Source organism: Hippocampus guttulatus, chromosome 5 (assembly GCF_054856545.1).
Source record: "Hippocampus guttulatus isolate MCC_2025c chromosome 5, RoL_Hgut_1.0, whole genome shotgun sequence".
In the NCBI taxonomy this organism is placed as follows: domain Eukaryota; kingdom Metazoa; phylum Chordata; class Actinopteri; order Syngnathiformes; family Syngnathidae; genus Hippocampus; species Hippocampus guttulatus.
In genome coordinates this window covers 3,490,780-3,511,161 of record NC_141265.1, presented here as the reverse complement: position 1 = coordinate 3,511,161, position 20,382 = coordinate 3,490,780, and the positions used below count along the sequence as shown (strand labels likewise).

Below are 20,382 nucleotides of genomic sequence, written 5' to 3'. Positions count from 1 at the left end.
CTTTCAGAAACTGGATTGCATCCACATCAACAAAGGGGCTGCTTTAATTGTCCATTTTGAAAAAATATTTACAAAATACAACATGTGATGTTTACATGATGCATTCCAACGTGATACAAACAGACTTTACACATCAAAACACGACATGTGTAACGGCCATTTTGAGTTATCGTATATTATGTATTCAAATACGTCATCGTTCCTCTTCAGTCAGTCACACACTAAAAGCAAGTCTTAGCTCTGTTGTAAAGCATCCTGACCACGGCTTCGGCTGACGTTTCAACAAGTTGACAATGTATGCTTTATTTCACTATACCAGGGATAAAATAACGAGCAGAAATGTTAATTTTTCCATAACAAAACGAAATACCTCCAGTTTTGGTGGGCAAGTATGGGCTCTTGTCAAGAGAGACGTGACGAATGAGCAAACAAAACAGAAAACACTGGGGTCAGTCCATAGTTTAGGCTGAGGTGATCCTGATTTGATCAGTCTCGAGCAGCATGGCGGGAAAGCATGAAGGCCCGCAGCTCTATGCTGTGGTGACCGACGGCCTCCTGCAGTCCGCAAGCTCAAGAGGTGGTACCGATCGCGTCAGCCTCTCTACTGCATACCAAACCACTGTTCCTGGTCGGCCCACTGGGCGGCCTCACTGTCACTGCCCTCCAGGTCGCCGTCTTCCCCGCTGCCCTCCATGTCATCGCCATCCAGCTCCACTGTGGCGTCTGTGGGACTCTCCTCCTTCTCCATCTTCTGCATGCCTTCTAGGGACTTCTGATCATTGGGGTCCAGACTGGTGGGGATATGGGACAACAATTCCACACGTGACATGGACATTTTAAATTGAGGCTGGTATCCACTGCAAATCGCTGAAGATAAGGTTTTGGAACTACAATTACAATAATATGTAATGTACTGGCTGTCTGTCCTTGCTCATTAAATTAATAAATGCCATTTAACAGAGATTCACATTTTGAGAAAATGTATCTTAGCCTTACTTCAGCATCGTTTCCTAGCGCCAAAGCAATATTTTTATATGTACTGTATATTCTTTCAATATTTGACATGGCTTTGGCCTGAGCACAAAAAAAGCTAATCCAATTTTTCAGCAAACTACGCGCACACACACACACATCTGTGACTATGTAGGGAACACTACAGTAAATATATTTTATTAAAAACACTCTGAGGCCATTAATATTAAAAAGAAAAAAAATCATGAAAAACCAGGGAGTGCAACTGAAGCCGAGTGTGCATTCTTTTGCCGCTGCGCAAACTTAGTTGATGGTTGAAAATGTCCTCATGCGTTACCTGAGCGCAATGCTGTACTGATCCATAGCCTCCTGGTAGTCGTTGACGGCCACCAAGAAATCTCCAAGCATCCTGTGCAGCACGCAGTCGCTCTGATTGGCCAAAGCATTTCGAAGCAGCGCGATCCCTTCTTCATACTTCTGCTCACGACCTTCACGAAGAGGGAGAGATGTGTCACTTTGCAACATCACAGAGCAATTTTGACAATGGTTTGAAAGCTGCGCGTACTCAGCAGCTCAGCTTTTTTGACCACAGCCTTCGTGTAGTCGGGCCTCTGAGCCAGCGCTTTGTCCAGCAAGGTTTTGGCTTTCTCCTGCGTCACGGGGTCCTCCAGGCACACGGTGGCAAGAATGGTCAAGGTCTGAGCGTTAGCCCCCAGGGTCTTGTAGATGTTATTGGCCATCCCCATAGCCTCTCTGATCCCGTTGGATGCCAGGTAACAATCAATCAGACCTGCGATGAAACGGCTATTATGACCTGGTTTGAGGAGGTGTGCGACCGCGGGGAGCCGACGTACCTTCGTAACAGTCGAGGCGGCAGGGCGCCAAGCGCATGGCCTCTCTGAAATGGATGATGGCTTCCTGGACGCGGCCCATGTTTCTCAACGCTGCCCCCTTCAGGAGGAGGGCCTGCACACTGTTGCTGTTCAACTGAATGGCCTTGGCTCCCAGGTACAGCGCTCTGGAGTAACGCTTACTGTAGAAGCTGTGACAGCTAACAACACAAACTTATGTGAGTAGAAAACATGCAAAATGGTGTCTAGCTCACATTACGCTGTCTCCTTGAAATATTTATTTAGGTACCATCTTTACTTGACATGTCAACAGTGCAACAGTAATTTCATGTTGGTCATTAACTTGGAAAACAAGGTGGGTTTTTTTTTTTTGCTCCTGCTCGATAACATGCGACAACTAGCTCACCAGAACACACTCGGGTGCCAGTCTGGCTACACGCATGCTCACCCCGAAATCACCCAAGGTTCCGCATGTTGGTCAGAGATATTGAACAGACGTCCGCCGAGGACCTCAACATCTTCCAGGTGTCCTTCTCGGGCCCACAGGTAGCCATACACATCCATCCCTGTCAGTATACATCACAGCACCGACATATTAGCACAAAGGAGAGAGTGGACCGCTTATTCCTGCAGCTGCCAAGTCTTATTTAAATACTGTACACCGCGATCCAAATGATGTGCTGTTTTGTTCAACACGGTACCTCCTTTGTGAGCGACCTAGTTACGAAAATATGTCGGCAAGCAAAACTTTAAATGCGGGGTCCATGAATGTTGTCGAGCAGTACCTTTGATGAGATACGGGTCCAGCATCTGGGCTTGTTCAAATTTGAGGATGGCATTTTTGGTGTCACCTGCCCTGAAGTAGACGTCTGCCAGGCTCACCAGGAGGTCCACGTTGTCCCGCAACAGAGACTTCTTCTCCAGAGAACTGAGCCCAAGTAAGGGAGAGGAAGCCATAAGGTGTTGCGAAGTTATTAAATGAGTTATTAAATTTTGCCAGTCCGTCATCATCAGGCCTCCATTATTTCAGGCCGGCCCCCTTCGTCACTCTTATTTTAACCACACTTCCGTCTTCGCTAAGTCATAGTTTGTCACTGCCAGTTTAGGACCGTCGGTAAAAAACAGTTTACAAGGGTAACAGAATGCACTTTTCTTTTAGAAACTGTTTGAACTACTTTACCCAACAAAAATATCAATTCTGATATTGTTTCGGCTCCTCCTCCTGTTTCTGCCCCTCGTATTTGCTTTTCGGGTTAGTGACGGTTTGGGCGATGGCCGAAAATCGTTTCTGCCGTCACTTATCCATCAGTGTTTCAACGTTTCCATCAGTCCGCCAGTCAAACGGGAGTCAACCATCGGCGGACTGATGGAGCTTCCGTCGTAACTGATGGACCGCCCCCTCATTGTCATTTACATGCCCAACACTGGTGATGAAACGATCTTTGCTTACCAAATGGTGTTGATGGCCCTTTGATTGTCACCTGCATGTATAAAGGCATATGCCTTGATCCAAACAGAAAGCCAGTCCAGGTTGGGGACACTCTGGATCACATCCATGGTCATGGACGCTACTTCAGCCCCTTTGACTGATAAAGAGAGAAGGCCTGCGGGGACACGTATATTGATTTGCAAAAATCAAACTTTTATGATTGAGTGAGCACAACACGAGGCGACAGAGGGCAGATGAAAGTGTCAGGAGCTGCTTAGGTCGTGCATACCAATAATTGCATCTAAGGCGAGGGGGCACTGTCGGAGGACTTCTTTGTAGCTCGTCACTGCAGAGCGTTCCTGGCCAGCTTTCCTGTAAAGGTTGGCTAGCATCATGTTGATCTGGGGTCAAATGGAAATGGACAACAATCTCAAAAGACACAAAAAGACGAATCTGAATCCATGACACTTTGGCATCCCTCAGTCAAGGTAACTGCAGTATTATGATGTGCTGTGTTTACTCTATTATGGGCCGCTTTTTAAAAATCAAATCATTTGGCCAGGTTAACACAATAAAGTGCCTCTAACAGTCTTGACGTCAGAAGCCTACCTTTGGAGTCCTCTGTCGAGAGGGAATCCCATCGAGCACTGCAATGGCATCTTTATCCAGTTTCAAAATAGTATAACATTCTGCTATCTTGTACTTTACTTCAATCTCTGAAGGTAGACTCTGGAAAAACAAAGTTCATATTTACGGACTGGTTAAGGAATACATGGTTACGAAGGGGCAAAGATGAACATACAACTATAAAAGGAATAACAATAAACTATTTCTCACGAGCATGATAAAAGAAATAATTACATATTCCAATTATTTTTTCAGTTAGGATCCAAGAGATGATTCCTATGTGTTTTTAAGTAAACACTTCATTAGGATGGATTTACAATGACGCAATTCTGATATTTTTGCCCTGAAGTGGCACAATTTGTATTATCGACTATCCTCTGCATCTGCTAAAACAGCACAATCTGTACATGTTTGAAAACCAGCCGCTGTACATCTAAAATACAGCACACGAATAGACCATGAACTATAGTCTATATGGCAAATTAGAGATGTGTTCATCATTAATCAAGTAAAGTAAATGCCCATGGGAGGCCTGTGGAGGAATGTGCCGTTTACCCATAATCCAAAAGCAACTCAACAAACATAACATTTGATGTTTTCATTGCTGTTCATATTGCCAGTACCGTCTGTTAACACTTGAGTAATTCTTTTGCACACTCAAGGGGTGTAAAAACAGTCATGTTGTACTGTATATGTAACCCTTAGTATAGGCATTAAAGGTGAATTGAGAACTTGGAACTGCAGTGCAAAAGCAAATCCATTTAAGAGAATTCCATATGTACAGGTATACTGTTATACACACTTACGGCTGTCTACATAAAATGTTTTTAATGCCCATACCTGTGCCTGAAGGTTTGCCGCCGCTCCACCAGCAGAGGTACGAACTTTGGATGTCTTGCTGAGCACCTTCTTCTGTTGCAGTGCCATACTGTATTTACAGGCCGCATTCCGATACTCTTTATCGTGGAAGATGGCATCGGCATGGTAAACCAACAGCTGGTACTTTTGAGCAGGTGAGAAAAGCTCTCTAGGAGTCAAACAGATACAAATACAGGTCAATAGCACGAGACTGCAACATCTCTCTATTCTTACAACGGTGCAAGACACAGGTCATTTTAATTTGTGATAGTTTGATGTTATATTGGGGGGGAAAAACCTATTAGGGGGAGCCATAAATTACATTTTCAAACCAGAATGTCACCGACTATTGGAAATTAGACAGTACCTTATTGGTGACAGCAATTTAAATGTCACATTTTAAATTGACGTCACGTCACAGAAGATGTGAATTGATGTCCCATGGTAAGAAAATTGAAATGCTGTATCGCAAATTCTAACGCATGCGAGTCTTCCATCACATTTAGTACATCCCTTGCCGTTTAACAAAAGCAAACATTTTAGTGTTTTGCTATGCTCGTGTATTATGTTCACATTTCACCGTATTTATGACACTTGCGTAATTGGCTTTAAGCAAAACCGTTAACGACTTTCGAGTAATACCGTTTGTTGTTTGACGCTCACCAAAGAGCAACGCACTAAAATTGTGATGATTAAACTAAGGCTGTCAAAGTGGGATATCAGCAAATAGACGGATCCCGATGGATATACTTACGGGCTGTTATTACTCATCGTCAACAACAAGCTGCTCAATATGCGGACGTTGGAGTGGAGACCAGCGGCGGCCATTTCTCGAACATGATCCACTACATTCATTTTCGTGTATGATAAGGTGACGGTTTAATTTTGGGTGACAATTCGTATTTCAAAGTTTCAGCTTAGAAGCAGCTAATGCTATCTTGCTAGCTCAGTTCTAGTGTATTAAAAATGGCGCCCGATGACACCTCTTCCGCATGATGGGGAATGCTACGTTTACGTGCACCTAGAAGTATCCGAGGTTCTTTCCTTCTGTTCTACAGCGGTGGACTTTGTTTGAATTCACATCCAGACGAGCTAAATATAAGTTATTATTTTTCTTTCTTTTTTTCCTCTCTCTCTATCACTCTCTCTCTCTATATATATATCTATATATATATATATATATATCTATATATATATATATATATATATATATATATATATAGATAGATAGATAGATAGATAGATACTGTATATATATATACTCTCTCTCTCTCTCTCTCTGTATGTATATATTTAAATATATCGGTCACGGCAAAATAACCACTGCGCATAAGAGAAAACAATCTAAAACGGTAACGCTGCCTACAAATTGATACAGTACTGCGCAGTTACAATTATGTATACATTCATTTGAATTGTGTCTTTTACCAGTGCGCTGAATGTCACACGTTCGAGCCAAAGAATGTGGGGTTAATTTTTTTCAGCATTCTTACGCCATCAAAACATGATGGCACTGTCGATATACATTTGTTTTGTAAGATAAATTCAGGGTTAAAACATCTTCAGACAGTAGTGTAAGCAAATAGCCTATTGTACAACTATAACATTTAGAGAACCACAAATAGCATTTCATTGTTTTGGGATGCCACATTTGCTGAGCAAAATAGTAAGAACTAAAAACGCATTTTTTCTTGTATCTTATTTCCAATGCTTGTCATGGCTCCCTTATAAATTTATTTGTTCATTCTGTGAACTGGAATGACTAAATCCTCACAGGTGGTGTTTGCCATTGAGTGGATTTTCCAACACGGTCGCATCGGTATGGGCGAAGCTGAAGGAGAAAACGTCATCTTTTTGAATGCGATGGGGACTCGCAGTCAGACACTCGCAGTCAGACACTCGCAAGCGCTCGATTAGGTGCACGCATGCGCATTCGCCAAAACCAGCAGCTGAACCGTGTGTCAAAACAGAGAGGGAAATCGGCAGCAGGCAGCAAATCTGGGCTAGCTTTAATTTTTGTGGGAGGATTCAGAAAACCCGATTTTTCAAGAACGTACACATACCATGACCGAACAATCAGCGTTGCTTCTTCGAAAACAGCTTGCAGGTAAAATATTATCACTGTGTACGGCGGGGAAAGTAGTCGAATGTAAAGTTTACGTAGGTATAAGCTACGTTCGGGTCCTTGCCACGCAAAGCTATCGTGTGAAGCTCAGAGATGCAAATATAACAGTGTCTTCTAGTTGCAGTAACACATAGCTGTTAGCGTCTGACGACAAACCGAATTTTCATAGTTAATAGGTTGACTAACCATTTCAGAAACTAAAACACAATCGCAACGTAGCCTTGCTAACGGGCTAGCGAGTTCGTCACTAGTTAGCTGACAGAACAAAGGAATTACCAGTTCAGGGACCGATCACCTTTAATCATGTTTAGCAGATGATACAGCATTACAAATCGCAGCGTTTGTAAATGTAAGACTTCAGAGTGTCAAATTACAAATGAACTATTTTATGGGATTATTTTCAATGTTTCTCGTCCGAGCGTTTGCTTTATGTGCACCAACGCAGTTCGTTCGTGCTGACTCCGAATCGCAAACAAATTGTTATCCAGGTGGCGTTCTTTGACAGCCATCGACTGTATTAACAGCATTCCACGGGATGCTTGAAAAAATGCGAGTCCCACTCATTTACAAGGATGCAGCGCGGGCGCACGATGCGTGCAGCTTGCACAATGACTTTCCCGATCAATCTGCCTTCACCCCAGTCCAAAAAGCTATCAAAAATCTCTTGCCCGCGGGCTACTCATGTGGTCCTCGGGGGGGCTATCTGGTATCCACGTACACCAAATTGGAGACCTCTAGCATATGTATGAATACGTGTGTGGGTGTGGGTGTGGTTTTGTGTAGATGTGAATGGATTTCAAACCTGTGAAATCAAACCAAAAAAAAAAAAGCACAGTGGTGAGCAGAGATATAGTGGGGAAAATGGAACTCCCACAAGATGTCAAGATCATAATCTCAACCTGGACAGGTGATGTTGAAAGCAGGGATGTCAAACTAATTTTTGTCGCAGACCACATTGTCGTGATGGTTTACTGCAGAGGTCCGTTATGCCTGTGAGACCAGACATATTTTGAATATTCTCATATTATTACATATGCACAACAACTGATGGATAACTACTTTTGAAATCAGATGGCAATGATGATGGTTTGTTCAACAATTATTGAAGTTGCTGTAAACCCCCCCCCCTCCCCCGCCCCCATTTAGAAATTCCGGTAGAGATTTTAGCAAGAATCATCACATTCGGATTGGATAAAACGTTATTGTCAAATGTACTGTATGTGTAACATGTAACATACAGCACAGATGAAAATTCTCACATAAAACAAGAGGAGCCGCTGCGGCTGTCCGCGCCGCTATCAAAAGAAAAGTTAACAAAAACATGACAAAATAATACAAAACAACACATGAGACACAGACAATCGCGCAATCACAACCACTTTCCTGCATACACTTATTTGTCTGAAGCAGTTATAGATGAAAGAGGAGCGAATCAAAGTGTCCTTTTCACCAGTGGATCAAAGACGTCATGCTGCAATGTGCACACGTCTGCTACAAGCTAAGCTTTACAGCAACAAGAAGCTGTAGCATCCATTAACGAAAAAGAGATTGGCTCTCTTCTCCCGCCCCATGTAAGTCCGCTTCAATTCCAAGCCGCGACTCCCGGTTCCACCTACGCATCGGCGCTCTGCGCTGACGCTCCTTTCTTCTCATCGTCGGCTCCTCAATCCATGCATCCATCCAGCCACAGACTGTCCATCAGCACTGACCTTTTCGCTGAACAAAGCGGGGCTGTGAAAATGCTGCCTACTTCAGGTGCAAGACACAAGCACCTATTCGTCGTCAATGTCCTTTAATGCACTGTGCGAATTGCTTAACAAATTTTGCTCTGTGCGAATTGCTTAATAAATGTTCTTGCCACCAGTTGCTCTAAAGAGATCGTCAAGCAAAAACGTTGTCAGTAGTACAATTGGAACAACTCTTCCAAGAGACGCCTTGTTGTTTAAGGTGGTTCTCACAATAATTTGATATCTTAATCAAGAAACAATTGTGCGCGTACTGAATTTGGGCTTTTATTTGTCAAACAATGCATTTCAAAATCCATAGTGATGGCTCCATCTTTTGAAATCAGTGTTGCAAGAAGGCCAAAGAAAAATCAAAACCTGCCGTGAGTTAACCCTGTGTTGCTTGCAAAACTGAGGGGTCACGAGATATTCTGTTGCCTCGTCTCTTTGAAAGACTTTTCACCAAATTCTGCCGGAGTTGTAAATTGGATGTGGCTCCTCCACTGTCATTTGTAAATGTGCCGCGGAAGTTCAAGTTTGTTTGTGAGCAGCATTTATTTGCACAACTGTCATAAAGGTGCTCTACCTTGAATGTTAGATTTGCTCATTTAAAACGTCCCTTCTGTCTCTTATTTCAGAGCTCAACAAGAACCCTGTGGAGGGTTTTTCGGCAGGTCTAATAGATGATGACGACATATATAAATGGGAAGTTGTGATTATTGGACCCCAAGATACCCTTTTGTAAGTCAGCACTTATTCGACACATTCTCCATTATATATTTTTTTTCTCCCAACCATTTCGCTTGATAATCTTTTCTATTGCAGTGAAGGAGGATTTTTCAAAGCGTATCTAACCTTCCCGTATGATTACCCTCTTCGACCTCCAAAGATGAAGTTCATAACTGAAATCTGGCACCCGAACGGTAAATGCTCAGTAGTCACCAGCACGCACTAGGTTTGGATGATCTGTGGACCTTTTTCCATAGTATATCGATTTTGTCTATTTTGATTTGTTTGTGTCCAGTAGTATTCCAAAATAACATTTGTGAGGTCAAAGGATACTGATGTTGGATGTCTCTGCTCTACTTCACCCAAACTCATCCCAGCATTCCCCAAGAGAGCTTTGCGCGCTCGCCACACTTCTGTTGAAGCAGAAAAGGGCCTTCTCCAAACTCCCACCACCAAGCTGGAAGCATACAATTGACCAATATGTCTGTGGAAATCAAATGATTCTGGCAGAACAAGGGTTGATTGATTGGTTAATAAATAACTCGCGTAATTTTAAAAAAAATTCTTCACAGGTGGGTCTGATGCGATGAATATTTTATTGTCAACTTTTAATTGCAGAGACATTCAATTTCGATTTACACACAAAAAAAAAACATGTCATCACATGACCTGTCAATCGTGCTGCATTCCTCTGCATCCTCCACATTAAGCTTTTAAGTCAACCTTAAACAGACAATTCTTCTCACGTGTGCACCCAAACAGTTGCAAAAAATGGGGACGTGTGCATCTCCATCCTGCATGAGCCCGGAGAGGATAAGTTTGGCTACGAGAAGCCCGAAGAGCGCTGGCTGCCCATCCATACGGTTGAGACAATCATGATTAGCGTTATCTCCATGTTGGCGGACCCCAACAGCGATTCACCAGCTAATGTAGATGCCGCGGTGAGTTGAACCGTGTGCGCTTCTCATGCTGGGAAGACCTTCTTCGGCCTTTTTCTGGTGTCATCCTTGCGATGTTGGCGTTCAAAGTTGGATGTTTCGTTCCCAGAAAGAGTGGCGGGAGGACCCAAATGGTGAATTCAAGAGAAAAGTGGCTCGTTGTGTAAGAAAAAGTCAAGAGATGGCCTTTGACTAGAAGACGTTGTGAATTCCAGGGTAAGAATGCAAAAAGTGTTCAATTACACGTCGTTGAATTTATACTTCTGTGATGTTGCCATTTGAAATTCGTCATGATGTCATTGTTGGATGAAATGTCACGCCTCATGTTTTCTGAAAACATAGTCAAACGACTCGTATTCGACAGACTTGGCACCAAAACCGCACCTGTTTTCCCAATGATTTCTGCATGTTGCACACCTGGATGTTTTTAATGCTTTGATATTTGGAACCTCTTCATCAGCACAATAACTACTCGACGGATGAAGTGATATTCAGTGACCAGTCAGTTGTGGGGGGTTTTCAGCGATAACGTGTTGCAACCGAAAACATGTTTTCACAAATGTCCCAGTGTCCTCAAAGCAATTTTTGTCACCTCAAAACATGAGATTCATGAATCTGCACCTGGTCAATTCAAAAATGGTTGTAATTCAAAATATCGCACGTAAAATTCTCGTGTCATTTCATGTAGGACACGACTGGAATTAATCTTCTTTTTTTTCTCCCCCCAGTTGAAGGAAACGCCTCCTGAGGGAAACGGTCCGACTTCTGTGGCCCTTATTTCGCAAGACAAAAGGAATTGGTTGGCCTTCAACCTGGTTTCAAGAAGCGGTTGTGGTTTGTGACAAGACGAGCAAATTTGAGAAACACTACCAGCGAAATTCACTTACTTCCTACCTGGAATTGTATATTTAATTTTATTTATTTTGGAAAACTAATGATGTAAAATATGTCACTACTGTAAATTAACTTGCTTTTTTTTTTATCTGCTGCTGAACAGTTTCTACTTTATACTACCAGGTTTCTTATGCAATTTAATGGTCAAGATGGAGTCGAACAAACGAAAGCCTGTTACCTTTACGTCACCGCCTGCCCTCTCAGCGACATTCTGTACATGCCAGCCCAGCATAATCGTCGTTCATCGATGTGAGTGTGGATTTTCAAAACTCACCGTTGCCTTTTATTGGCTTTACTCCTTCACTCTGCTTCCTGTTCAGAAAGAGAGGACATTTTTTTTGTGGCACTTACTTTGTTTTGTTTTGGGTCCCCCACACCCCCACCTGCTAGCATTACCTATCTATGCGAGGGTCTAGCGATGATTCAAGCGTGCATGATCCCTTCAAACTCTTGCGTCTCGTTGCTATTTGTCATTGTGAACGGAACGGCTCACTCTGCTTTGAGAGCCACTGTCTCGTATATTGACTTGCGCACGCATGGCGAACATTAAACACTCGGTTTGTGCCAACTTCTCAGGATTCAATTCTAATGTTGCAATTAACACTGGATGGGATAGACTTTTAATATTCCTCATGGTCTTTCTTCCTCACTGATGATTTCTTTCAACGACCGCAACCAGAAAGGATCCGCGGGCGGGGTGAAAAAAAATTTGTACAAGCTGTGATTATTCTGGCTGTGTAGTGTGTACTGCTGTGGCATCTGAATTTACCTCAATCTGGTTGTTCGGTTCTCAAAGCGGAGATGTTTCAGGGCTCCGTTGTTGAATTGGATTAGCTGTTAGTATGTTGTTGCACATTGGGCTTTCTCTGTGGGTAATACGTTTCACATTTGTTTGGGTTTAGATGCTGAGAACTGTAGGTAGATTGGGAGGTAAAACTTTCATCTTCCATTTTTCCCAATGCACATTTCGACAACATGTATCACGTTATGGTCAGGATTTGGTTTTTTATTCTCTTTATGCATGAAGTTGACACAAACACCGTTTGTCATCAGAGAAAGACACAATCCTGCATAAGACGTTTAGAGTACACTGGTCAAAAAACGGCCCTTTCCACCTCAATAAATAATGGACTTGCCCATGACTAAGCCATGGCATCAAAACCAATACACTGATTTTTGGCACATGCAATCAGGGTTGAATGAGTTGAATATGTGAAGGACATCATTTACAATGTACATTTTGGGTGAATGTGATATACAGTATCTGCTTAGACTTGATGATCATGTCAGAATTTTCTCACCTACCATGACCTCCTCGGACCGGTGTTCACTGTATTTGCACAGATTTGGTGCATATTTCAAAACATCATCAAGCAATATGCTCTGAAATTGGTGTCCAGGTAATCCACCCTCTAAGGTTGCTACTTGTTTTGTTTTCCATTTTGTGTTATTGCAATGTATATTGGACGTGATGCTGAATAAAGTGTGTAAAATGAGTGGGTTCTTTGAACATTTTGATTTTTGCTCTGCGTTCCCGAATCTTGCTCTACACACCCCAGTTGAGTCCAGTCAATAAAGTTGGGACATTGTGTAAAATGCAAATAGAAACATTACGATTTGCAAATCTCTTCAAGCTATATTTACTGAATACACGACACAGTCAAATCATTTAATGTTCAAAATGGACCCTATTGCCACAGGCGCGCGCGCCCCCCCCCAAAAAAAATCTAACTTGATGCTTGTCACAGGCAGGGGCGTGCAAGGGTGGGGCCAACGCCCCAGACATGCACCTTGAGTGGAGTGTTCCATCCACAGCAACCTTTTTGCAACAAAACAATTATGTTTGTCTGTTTGAACATTAAATATCTTGCCTTCATAGTGTATTCAATTGAACATATGTTGAAAAGGAGCTGCAAATTATTGTATTTTGTTATTTTTATTTAATTTCTCTCCGTGAATGAATAAAATATCTTTTTTGTGGAGTGCCATTTTCAACAAATTTTATTCAATATGATATTTATCAATATTTTATTTGTTTATATTCCAGGATATTCACAAATGGCATCAATAGGCTTTCCAATTGTTTGTGATACAAATGTACATGCTTTGCAAGATTCAGATTAATTTGATGCCATAACTCCTCCCAAGATTGGGAGTGGGGGATCACTCAGAGTATACAAATTGAGTATTATCTTTAGAATTCAAGCAAATATATTTACAGATAACTGGTGTTCAATGTGGTTGCTATCCTTAATATTCTGGAGCTAAAAATATTTTCTGACTTCGCCAATGCTAATACAGTGCATGCTGCAATTCTTTCTACAAATATTTTCAAATTAAAATAGCTATACAGTGTGTGTGTGTGTGTATCTATATATATATATAAATAGAGATGATTCGCAAAATACCTTGTTTTTACTCATGGTTAAAGTCATGTTCCAATTCACTTTTGATTGTCTCTTGAGTCTGCAAGCAGTCACTCTGTGAAAATGAACTGCACTCTTGAAGGAAACTGTATAAAAGGTAATATTTTGTCAAAGCGAGTTAAATACTGGACTTCAGTTGCCAGATGTGGATTTTATTTATTCAACTGGAGTTGTAGCTTCTTTCTTTTAAATTCTGTTCTTATGCTATCTTTTCTACAAGCAACTGTATCCTTAAATTAGCAAGTTAACGCTAGCTCGTGTGAACATGCTATCCCGACACCAATCATACGAGCTAGCGTTTTAATTCCATTTTGTAGTGTAGCTTACTACTTAGCTGACTCACAGAAAACTGATTAAAAAAACACGGCTGACTTAATATGTATTCCAGCTTTTGGAAAGGCCATTCATGCACTTTCACGAATTGGACATGGGCTGTGGTTGGATCCCACGGTTAAAGGGGTAAGTGGGGCTCTATAATAGCTGGCTTGTCTTATCTTTTTCCTTCGGTATAAATATTCAACATATTTTTATTTCTTTATAAACAGCTGGCTCTGAGATCAGTGAATTCATCTCAGTCTGCATATGTCTGCTTCTCCTTTTCACCAATGTTCTTCCACAACTACAGCCTGGCATCAGCGCAGGCCAGTGAATCCATTAAATGCAAGCTGCAAATCAAGGTAACGCAACTACATAAGAAAGGGTCGATTGAAAACATACTCATATATCCCTACCAAGATTGACAGAAATGCTGTTTTTTGTTTCCAATTTGCTTTAAAGTCTCTGCTACCACTTTTCCGATGCTTGACTTCAATTGAGCGGAATGTAGAGCGATGTCAGATATCATTCAGCCCCCACAAAGACACAGTAATGATACAGTTTGTCTGTCGGCACGGTGGGATATCGTATCTTTTATGCCGTTAGTACAAGTTTTCACCACGCGGTGGCACTGTGTTCTCACTTAGTTTTGGGTATCTTTTTTCCCCCCTAGGAATCACAAAAACCCACAACATATATTACCAGGAGAGTGGAGCTCTACAGGCTGTGTTTGACTCTCATCTTTGTTCCAATGTGCTAAAGGGTCCTGCTAGGCAAGCACTTCTGTCTGTGCTCTATCTATCTATCTAATCTATCTATCTACCTATCTATCTGTCCGTCTGTCCGTCTGTCCGTCCTGAACACAGGTTTTGCTTGGTTCAAGTTCACCCGACAAATTGTGACATTAAATGATAAACGAGGCTAATATGGCAGTCATGTCAGAATTGCAGTAGGTATTTTTATGAAAAGGTCTTCCATGTTATAAATATAAAATACTTAAATAAAAAAATATAATCAGAAAAGAGCATTTACTTCCATACTGGAAGGGGCAAAAACTAGTTAATTGTGTCATTTGTAATCATGGAGGGCGGCCCGGTAGTCCAGTGGTTAGCACGTCGACTTCACAGTGCAGAGGTACCGGGTTCAATTCCAGCTCCGGCCTCCCTGTGTGGAGTTTGCATGTTCTCCCCGGGCCTGCGTGGGTTTTCTCCGGGTACTCCGGTTTCCTCCCACATTCCAAAAACGTGCATGGCAGGCTGATTGAACTCTCTAGCATTGTCCCTAGGTGTGAATGTGAGCGTGGATGGTTGTTTGTCTCCGTGTGCCCTGCGATCGGCTGGCAACCGATTCAGGGTGTCCCCCGCCTACTGCCCGAAGACAGCTGGGATAGGCTCCATCCCCCGCGACCCTAGTGAGGATTAAGCGGTTCGGAAAATGGATGGATGGATGGATTGTAATCATGGAACGGCGAAGGACTAGTGTCGGCAATAATTATATAAGCTGTGTACATGCTTCAAATTAAAAATGACAGACTTTCTGAGTCTTTTATTTGTCCTCGGTACCTCTAATAGTTTCTTATCTGCAGAATTGAGGCATTGGGCAAGTGCGTAGGGGTGAAGGAACTCAGAGAGGTCAGGTGGGGCGAGGCCATTTAAAGATTTGAAATCAAATAGAAGTATCTTAAAAAGAGCTCTAAAATATACAGGGAGCCAGTGAAGGGATGCCAGAGTAGGAGTTATGTGCTCCCCCTTTCGAGCTATGGTTAGGAGTCAGGCAGCAGCATTTTGGACCAACTGGATACGCCTGATGGGCTTCATTTTAGTCAGCTGCTCAAGATGAAAGAAGCTGCATTTAACAACAGCACGATTTGCCGGTCCAATTTAAAATCACTGTCCAGTTTAAGACCTAAGTACGAGACTGTTGGCTTTAGATAAGGAGGCAGGGGGGCCAAGTCTGCAGGATTCGTTTTTTGAATGGTTGTTTGTCTAAGTGTGCCCTGCGATTGGCTGGCAACCAGTTCAGGGTGTACCCCACCTACTGCCCAAAGACAGTTGGGATAGGCTCCACCAAGCCTGTGACCATTTAACTCAAAGGGAGGTCCCCGAATTGCACCCTGTGGGGGAAATCAGAGCAACCAAGGCTAACACAAAAAGTTCTGTCAGCCAAATAGAATCGAAACCACTCGCGAGCGCTACCAATCGAGTTCCTTACCTGAGCCCCGAGCAACCGTGATGTCATTTTCAGTCGACTCCTGAGATGGATTAAAACAGGTAGATTTTGCTGCTTAATTCATATTCCAATATGAAGCAGAAAGCTGCATTCACACTAGTGGAGGAGCATTGAACATTGAAAACTTTTCACTTGACTTCTCCTTTAAAAATCACAATAACAAAGCTTAAGAAGCTGGCAAATCATCATCACATTCATTGCGGAAGTCAGCAGCAGCATTAAACAAAACGTCCTGTGCTTGTTTAGGCATGCATATGTAATCAATTTCTTTTGCTATTCTCTGCAGGCTTCTTGCGAGTATGGTGATGCATTTCCAAAGATCTCAGGAGGAAGTCACCCTCTCCATAACTCCTGTCCGAGTCAGTCTGAGGAATTACCATGATGGAAGAAATGGTGAGCTAATGTTACATGGTGGTCTATCGCTGGCCCTCTTGAGGAAGTCATATTGTAAAATGGGCACTCGATGATGACTTCATGTGAGGGATCAGATTGAAGCAAAGGCCTGACTGCAATTGGCTGCGCCTCTGTCGCAGATCACATGAAGTTGACGTACACCGAGATGGCCTTACACCCTGACGAGTTTGACTATTTTCTGTCCGGAGAGGACTCGGCCATAACCTTCTGTCTGAAGGAGCTGAGGGTAACGCCGCTATTTGTGGACGCCCGTCACATGAGAGTCAAATGTTTGGGTGTGGGTGCGGTATGTGCATGTGATTGGCTCGCTGCATTACAGTATGCTGCCAGGTTTGTCATGGAAGTTACTGTCGCTTAAGTGATACTATTACACATGCCTTCATCCTTTTTCTATACTGCTCGTCCTCATTTGGCTTGATGCAAGTTGCAGCCTATTACAAATGATTTAGAGCGAGGCCACAGGCCATTCAGTCACAGGGCGCATACACTGTAGAGCAGTGGTTGGCAAATTTATTGTGGCAAGTATCACCATTAAAAAAATACCACCATTCTGAACAAAAAGGTTAAGTAAGTACGGTCGCAAAGGGCTATCCGCCTCTTCACAAAAGATGATTCTATATGCTTCTTGAAATTCTACCAAACAAGTTTGGTATAAACATAAATCACTCAGCCATAAATTAGATGACAACAATAATCCGAACAAATCGGTGGCTTTATCACGTCAAGTTTTCTTGTTTTTTGGACTGCACTTAAGCACTGAATTTATGTAGATACTGTAGATATCTACAAATAGACGATACAATGTTTACAAATAATCATGCTGACTGGAATGAAGCAGACGTTTTTGTTTTGTTTTGTTTCAAATTGCTACCTTTTGCAATTTGAAATTTCAATTTTGCTACACTGCGAAGTCGATTTGAATTCGATGAAATGTTCAGCCCTTGTACATAGTGAATTATTTGTAACAGAATCCAAATAGCACAAGTGAACTTGACTTTGAAAACACAAAGGTACTTGATTGGCCCTCTGGAAATGTGGCTAAACGGCCACGGCGTTAGTCCAATTAAGCAGACTTGACCTGCATTAACGCCCACAACTTGCGTCTGTCCCGAATGTAATCTTGGAATGTGTCTGACTGCCAGCTTGCTCTTTGTCTGCGTTTCTCTTTTTTTACGTCAGATCTATCGCATGTGCTCTTAAATGACACGCCATGACATATTGTACCTTTTTGTCTTTTAAGGCTTTTTTCTCTTTTGCGGAAATGCAATGCCTAGCAGTTTCAGTCCAATTTGATGCTGCAGGAAAGTGAGTCTTGGCACAACACATGACAAAATAATGTGCTTTTTTTGGACTCATTTAAATACACTCTGGCTAAAATAATGTATGTTCTGTTTTTACATGTATTTCTGTGATTCTCAGTACAGCCATTGTTCCGTGTTTATAGGCCTGTGTGCTTTTCTGTGGAGGACACGGTCCTGGAGGCCACTTTGGTGCTGGCTACCTTGATTGACACCGGAGGCCCCTCCAAACCAACAAATACCCCAGACCCAAATTCACAGAGGTATGATGAAAAGAAACCACCATGAAACTCTACGTGCGATATTTGTGACACTTGGAGAGATCTCACCATTGTTGGTCTAGGTCTGCTGCAATTGCGTATTAGCAGTTTAATACAATCTTCCCACTGGGCTCTACCTGAGCCTCTCTCCTGGCACCCAGTCATGCTACTTGGCTCTCATTGGCTCCTTTTAGATTCTTAAGTAGGTGTAGTGTTACAGCCAGCCTTGCATCTGTGAAGGAGACAAGTAGGGCACATTGACGGGCCTGTTCTGGAAGGTTGACTGCACGTAATCCCCCACTCGGCTCTCCACCTCAGGCTTGATTTTCACTCTACGCCCAAGGAGCCAATTCTGCTACAATGTAGTTAGCTGATTTTTGTGGACATGTACATTTCAAATGAAACACATCCAGTTAGGTTGTGTTTACTTTCAAGGAGCAAGTAAAACGCCCAAATTGCGTTCATGTAAGTAACCCTACAAGCGTCACAGGACAGTGACAGTGACAAATAATATGCAAATAAATAATCCAATTTTTTATCTAGTTACTCCTTGCTGTAATCCTGTATTTATACTGTTTAGACTACACACAGTCTACCGAGCAAAGTCTGATCGAATGACCATGACATGGGGTCCCTCAAGGGTCCCTCTTAAGACCTTTACGTTCAGCCTGTATATCCTTGGGTCAAATTTTTCAGAATCCAAATGTTGGCTTTCATGGCTATGCAGACGTTTTTTCTCAATGTCCCTAAATGACAACAGTTCAATTAAGGTGTGTCAATAACTAGATGAACCTACATCTCCCTCATCCATTCATTTTCTAATCTGTTTATCCTCACAGGGATCGTGGGCTTGCTGGAGCCTAAACCAGCCGTCTTCGGGCAGTAGGCGTGGTATACCCTGAACTGGTTGCATGTATCGACAAACATTCTGGCTCACAATCACACTTAGGGAACATTTAGAGTGTTCCATTAACCTGGCCTGCATGGTTTTTTTATGGAATGTGGGATGAAATCTGGGATTTGTAAATGTCTTAAAGACTTTTGTTTTTAAATGCTTTTAAATGTTGCCCTTTTAACAGCATTCATATGTAAAAATACTTTCTGTAATAAGGTTCACCGATTGTAAAAATGGTACCAGATCTTTTATGTCTTTCTTTTCCAATATGCGTTTCCAGTTTGCCGTAATATCACAGAAACCGTTAGTACTCTCTTCTTGGCCATTGGCACTCATATCGTCATGTTTGCTTATTCTCTCAAGACATGTTCTGAGTTTAATGCACAGTGCCTGTGCATCAGCTGACAAAACTCAACACAACCAGCACACAAATGTTTGAAAATGTGAACAATTTCATTGAGTGCCCTATTTGATATTCTTTACCAAAACATTCCTGTCGTTCAACAAGAAACATGTTTGAGTTGACAGGCGTACAGATGCTGCAGCCAGAGATCAACGCCTCAGTCATTGTGCTGGCATGAAAATGGTTGCATCCAGCCAGGGCAGCCCCACCATTCCGTCAACCCCTCTGCTGGAGCTTCATAACCGCAAGCTTCTTCGACTTGGCAACCCCTGTGTGACTGCGAGTCCCGCTTCCTCCGCGGTAAGTGTTCCCAATAGCACATGAGGGAAACTGCAGCACATCTCATCATCCACATAAAAATCCAATGTGAAACAGTAAACTGAGTCACATCCGGGCCACAATTCAGGACGCTTGTGGTAGGGGGACTGTCATGGTGTGAATGACCCAACTCTTGAGCACCTTGAAATTCCAAAGGTGCTGAATAACTTAATTCTGTTCACAGCGAAGTTAGATTCTAATGCAATCATTGAGATGTGAGTCATACTGGCTGGGGAATTCCATGTTTTTTTCTGTCTGCTATGCTGTACTGACTTGACAGGTGTGATAGTGCAAAGTCCCGTTGACATGTTGAATTGCATCGGTTGCATTAACAAACGTTTTGCTTCCAAAGGTCTGCTCCCTCCTGTTCCGGGGATTGTCATCAGAGCAGGATGATGAGTGTGTGACTGTTTTGGCTTGCGACAGTGACATGGAGGAGGACAAATACTCGGCAAGAAGCCCCGAGTACTAAAAAAAAGTGTTCCCTAAATGTATTTATTGTAAGTTAATTCCTTTGTCTAATTGTTCACAGTCCTAATATTTATTGATCTGATTTCAAACCACCTTGTTCACTCATTCTTTCAAGGATGTAGTTATTAAATTTGCTGCGGTTATTTATTGCTTATGAAATTCAAAGCATTTATGTAACAGTAAAAGGAAAATGTTGAGATTAAGAG

General features: G+C 42.4%; 3 protein-coding genes across 3 annotated transcripts; 2 read left to right on the top strand and 1 right to left on the bottom strand.

Annotated features, from left to right (window-relative positions):
* Nucleotides 1-26: 26 nt before the first annotated feature.
* anapc7 (anaphase promoting complex subunit 7) lies at nucleotides 27-5,725 on the bottom strand. Its single transcript, XM_086110587.1, has 11 exons — nucleotides 5,492-5,725; nucleotides 4,720-4,906; nucleotides 3,862-3,981; nucleotides 3,542-3,653; nucleotides 3,274-3,427; nucleotides 2,609-2,751; nucleotides 2,272-2,389; nucleotides 1,827-2,023; nucleotides 1,538-1,762; nucleotides 1,310-1,460; nucleotides 27-791 (listed from the first exon to the last, which is right to left on the bottom strand). Exons 1-11 carry the CDS (start codon nucleotides 5,590-5,592, stop codon nucleotides 602-604), a joined length of 1,698 nt encoding a protein of 565 aa, XP_085966713.1. The 5' UTR covers nucleotides 5,593-5,725; the 3' UTR covers nucleotides 27-601.
* A 940-nt stretch (nucleotides 5,726-6,665) lies between these two features.
* On the top strand, nucleotides 6,666-12,643 carry LOC147204668 (ubiquitin-conjugating enzyme E2 G1-like). The gene is made up of 6 exons (XM_086111668.1): nucleotides 6,666-6,844; nucleotides 9,225-9,327; nucleotides 9,412-9,509; nucleotides 10,078-10,256; nucleotides 10,363-10,469; nucleotides 10,982-12,643. Exons 1-5 carry the CDS (start codon nucleotides 6,802-6,804, stop codon nucleotides 10,447-10,449), a joined length of 510 nt encoding a protein of 169 aa, XP_085967794.1. The 5' UTR covers nucleotides 6,666-6,801; the 3' UTR covers nucleotides 10,450-10,469; nucleotides 10,982-12,643.
* On the top strand, nucleotides 11,297-20,379 carry rad9b (RAD9 checkpoint clamp component B). Its single transcript, XM_086110818.1, has 11 exons — nucleotides 11,297-11,396; nucleotides 13,962-14,032; nucleotides 14,119-14,250; nucleotides 14,351-14,465; nucleotides 14,562-14,661; nucleotides 16,404-16,510; nucleotides 16,651-16,757; nucleotides 17,772-17,836; nucleotides 17,976-18,092; nucleotides 19,513-19,687; nucleotides 20,058-20,379. Exons 1-11 carry the CDS (start codon nucleotides 11,297-11,299, stop codon nucleotides 20,175-20,177), a joined length of 1,209 nt encoding a protein of 402 aa, XP_085966944.1. The 3' UTR covers nucleotides 20,178-20,379.
* The last annotated feature ends 3 nt before the right edge of the window (nucleotides 20,380-20,382 follow it).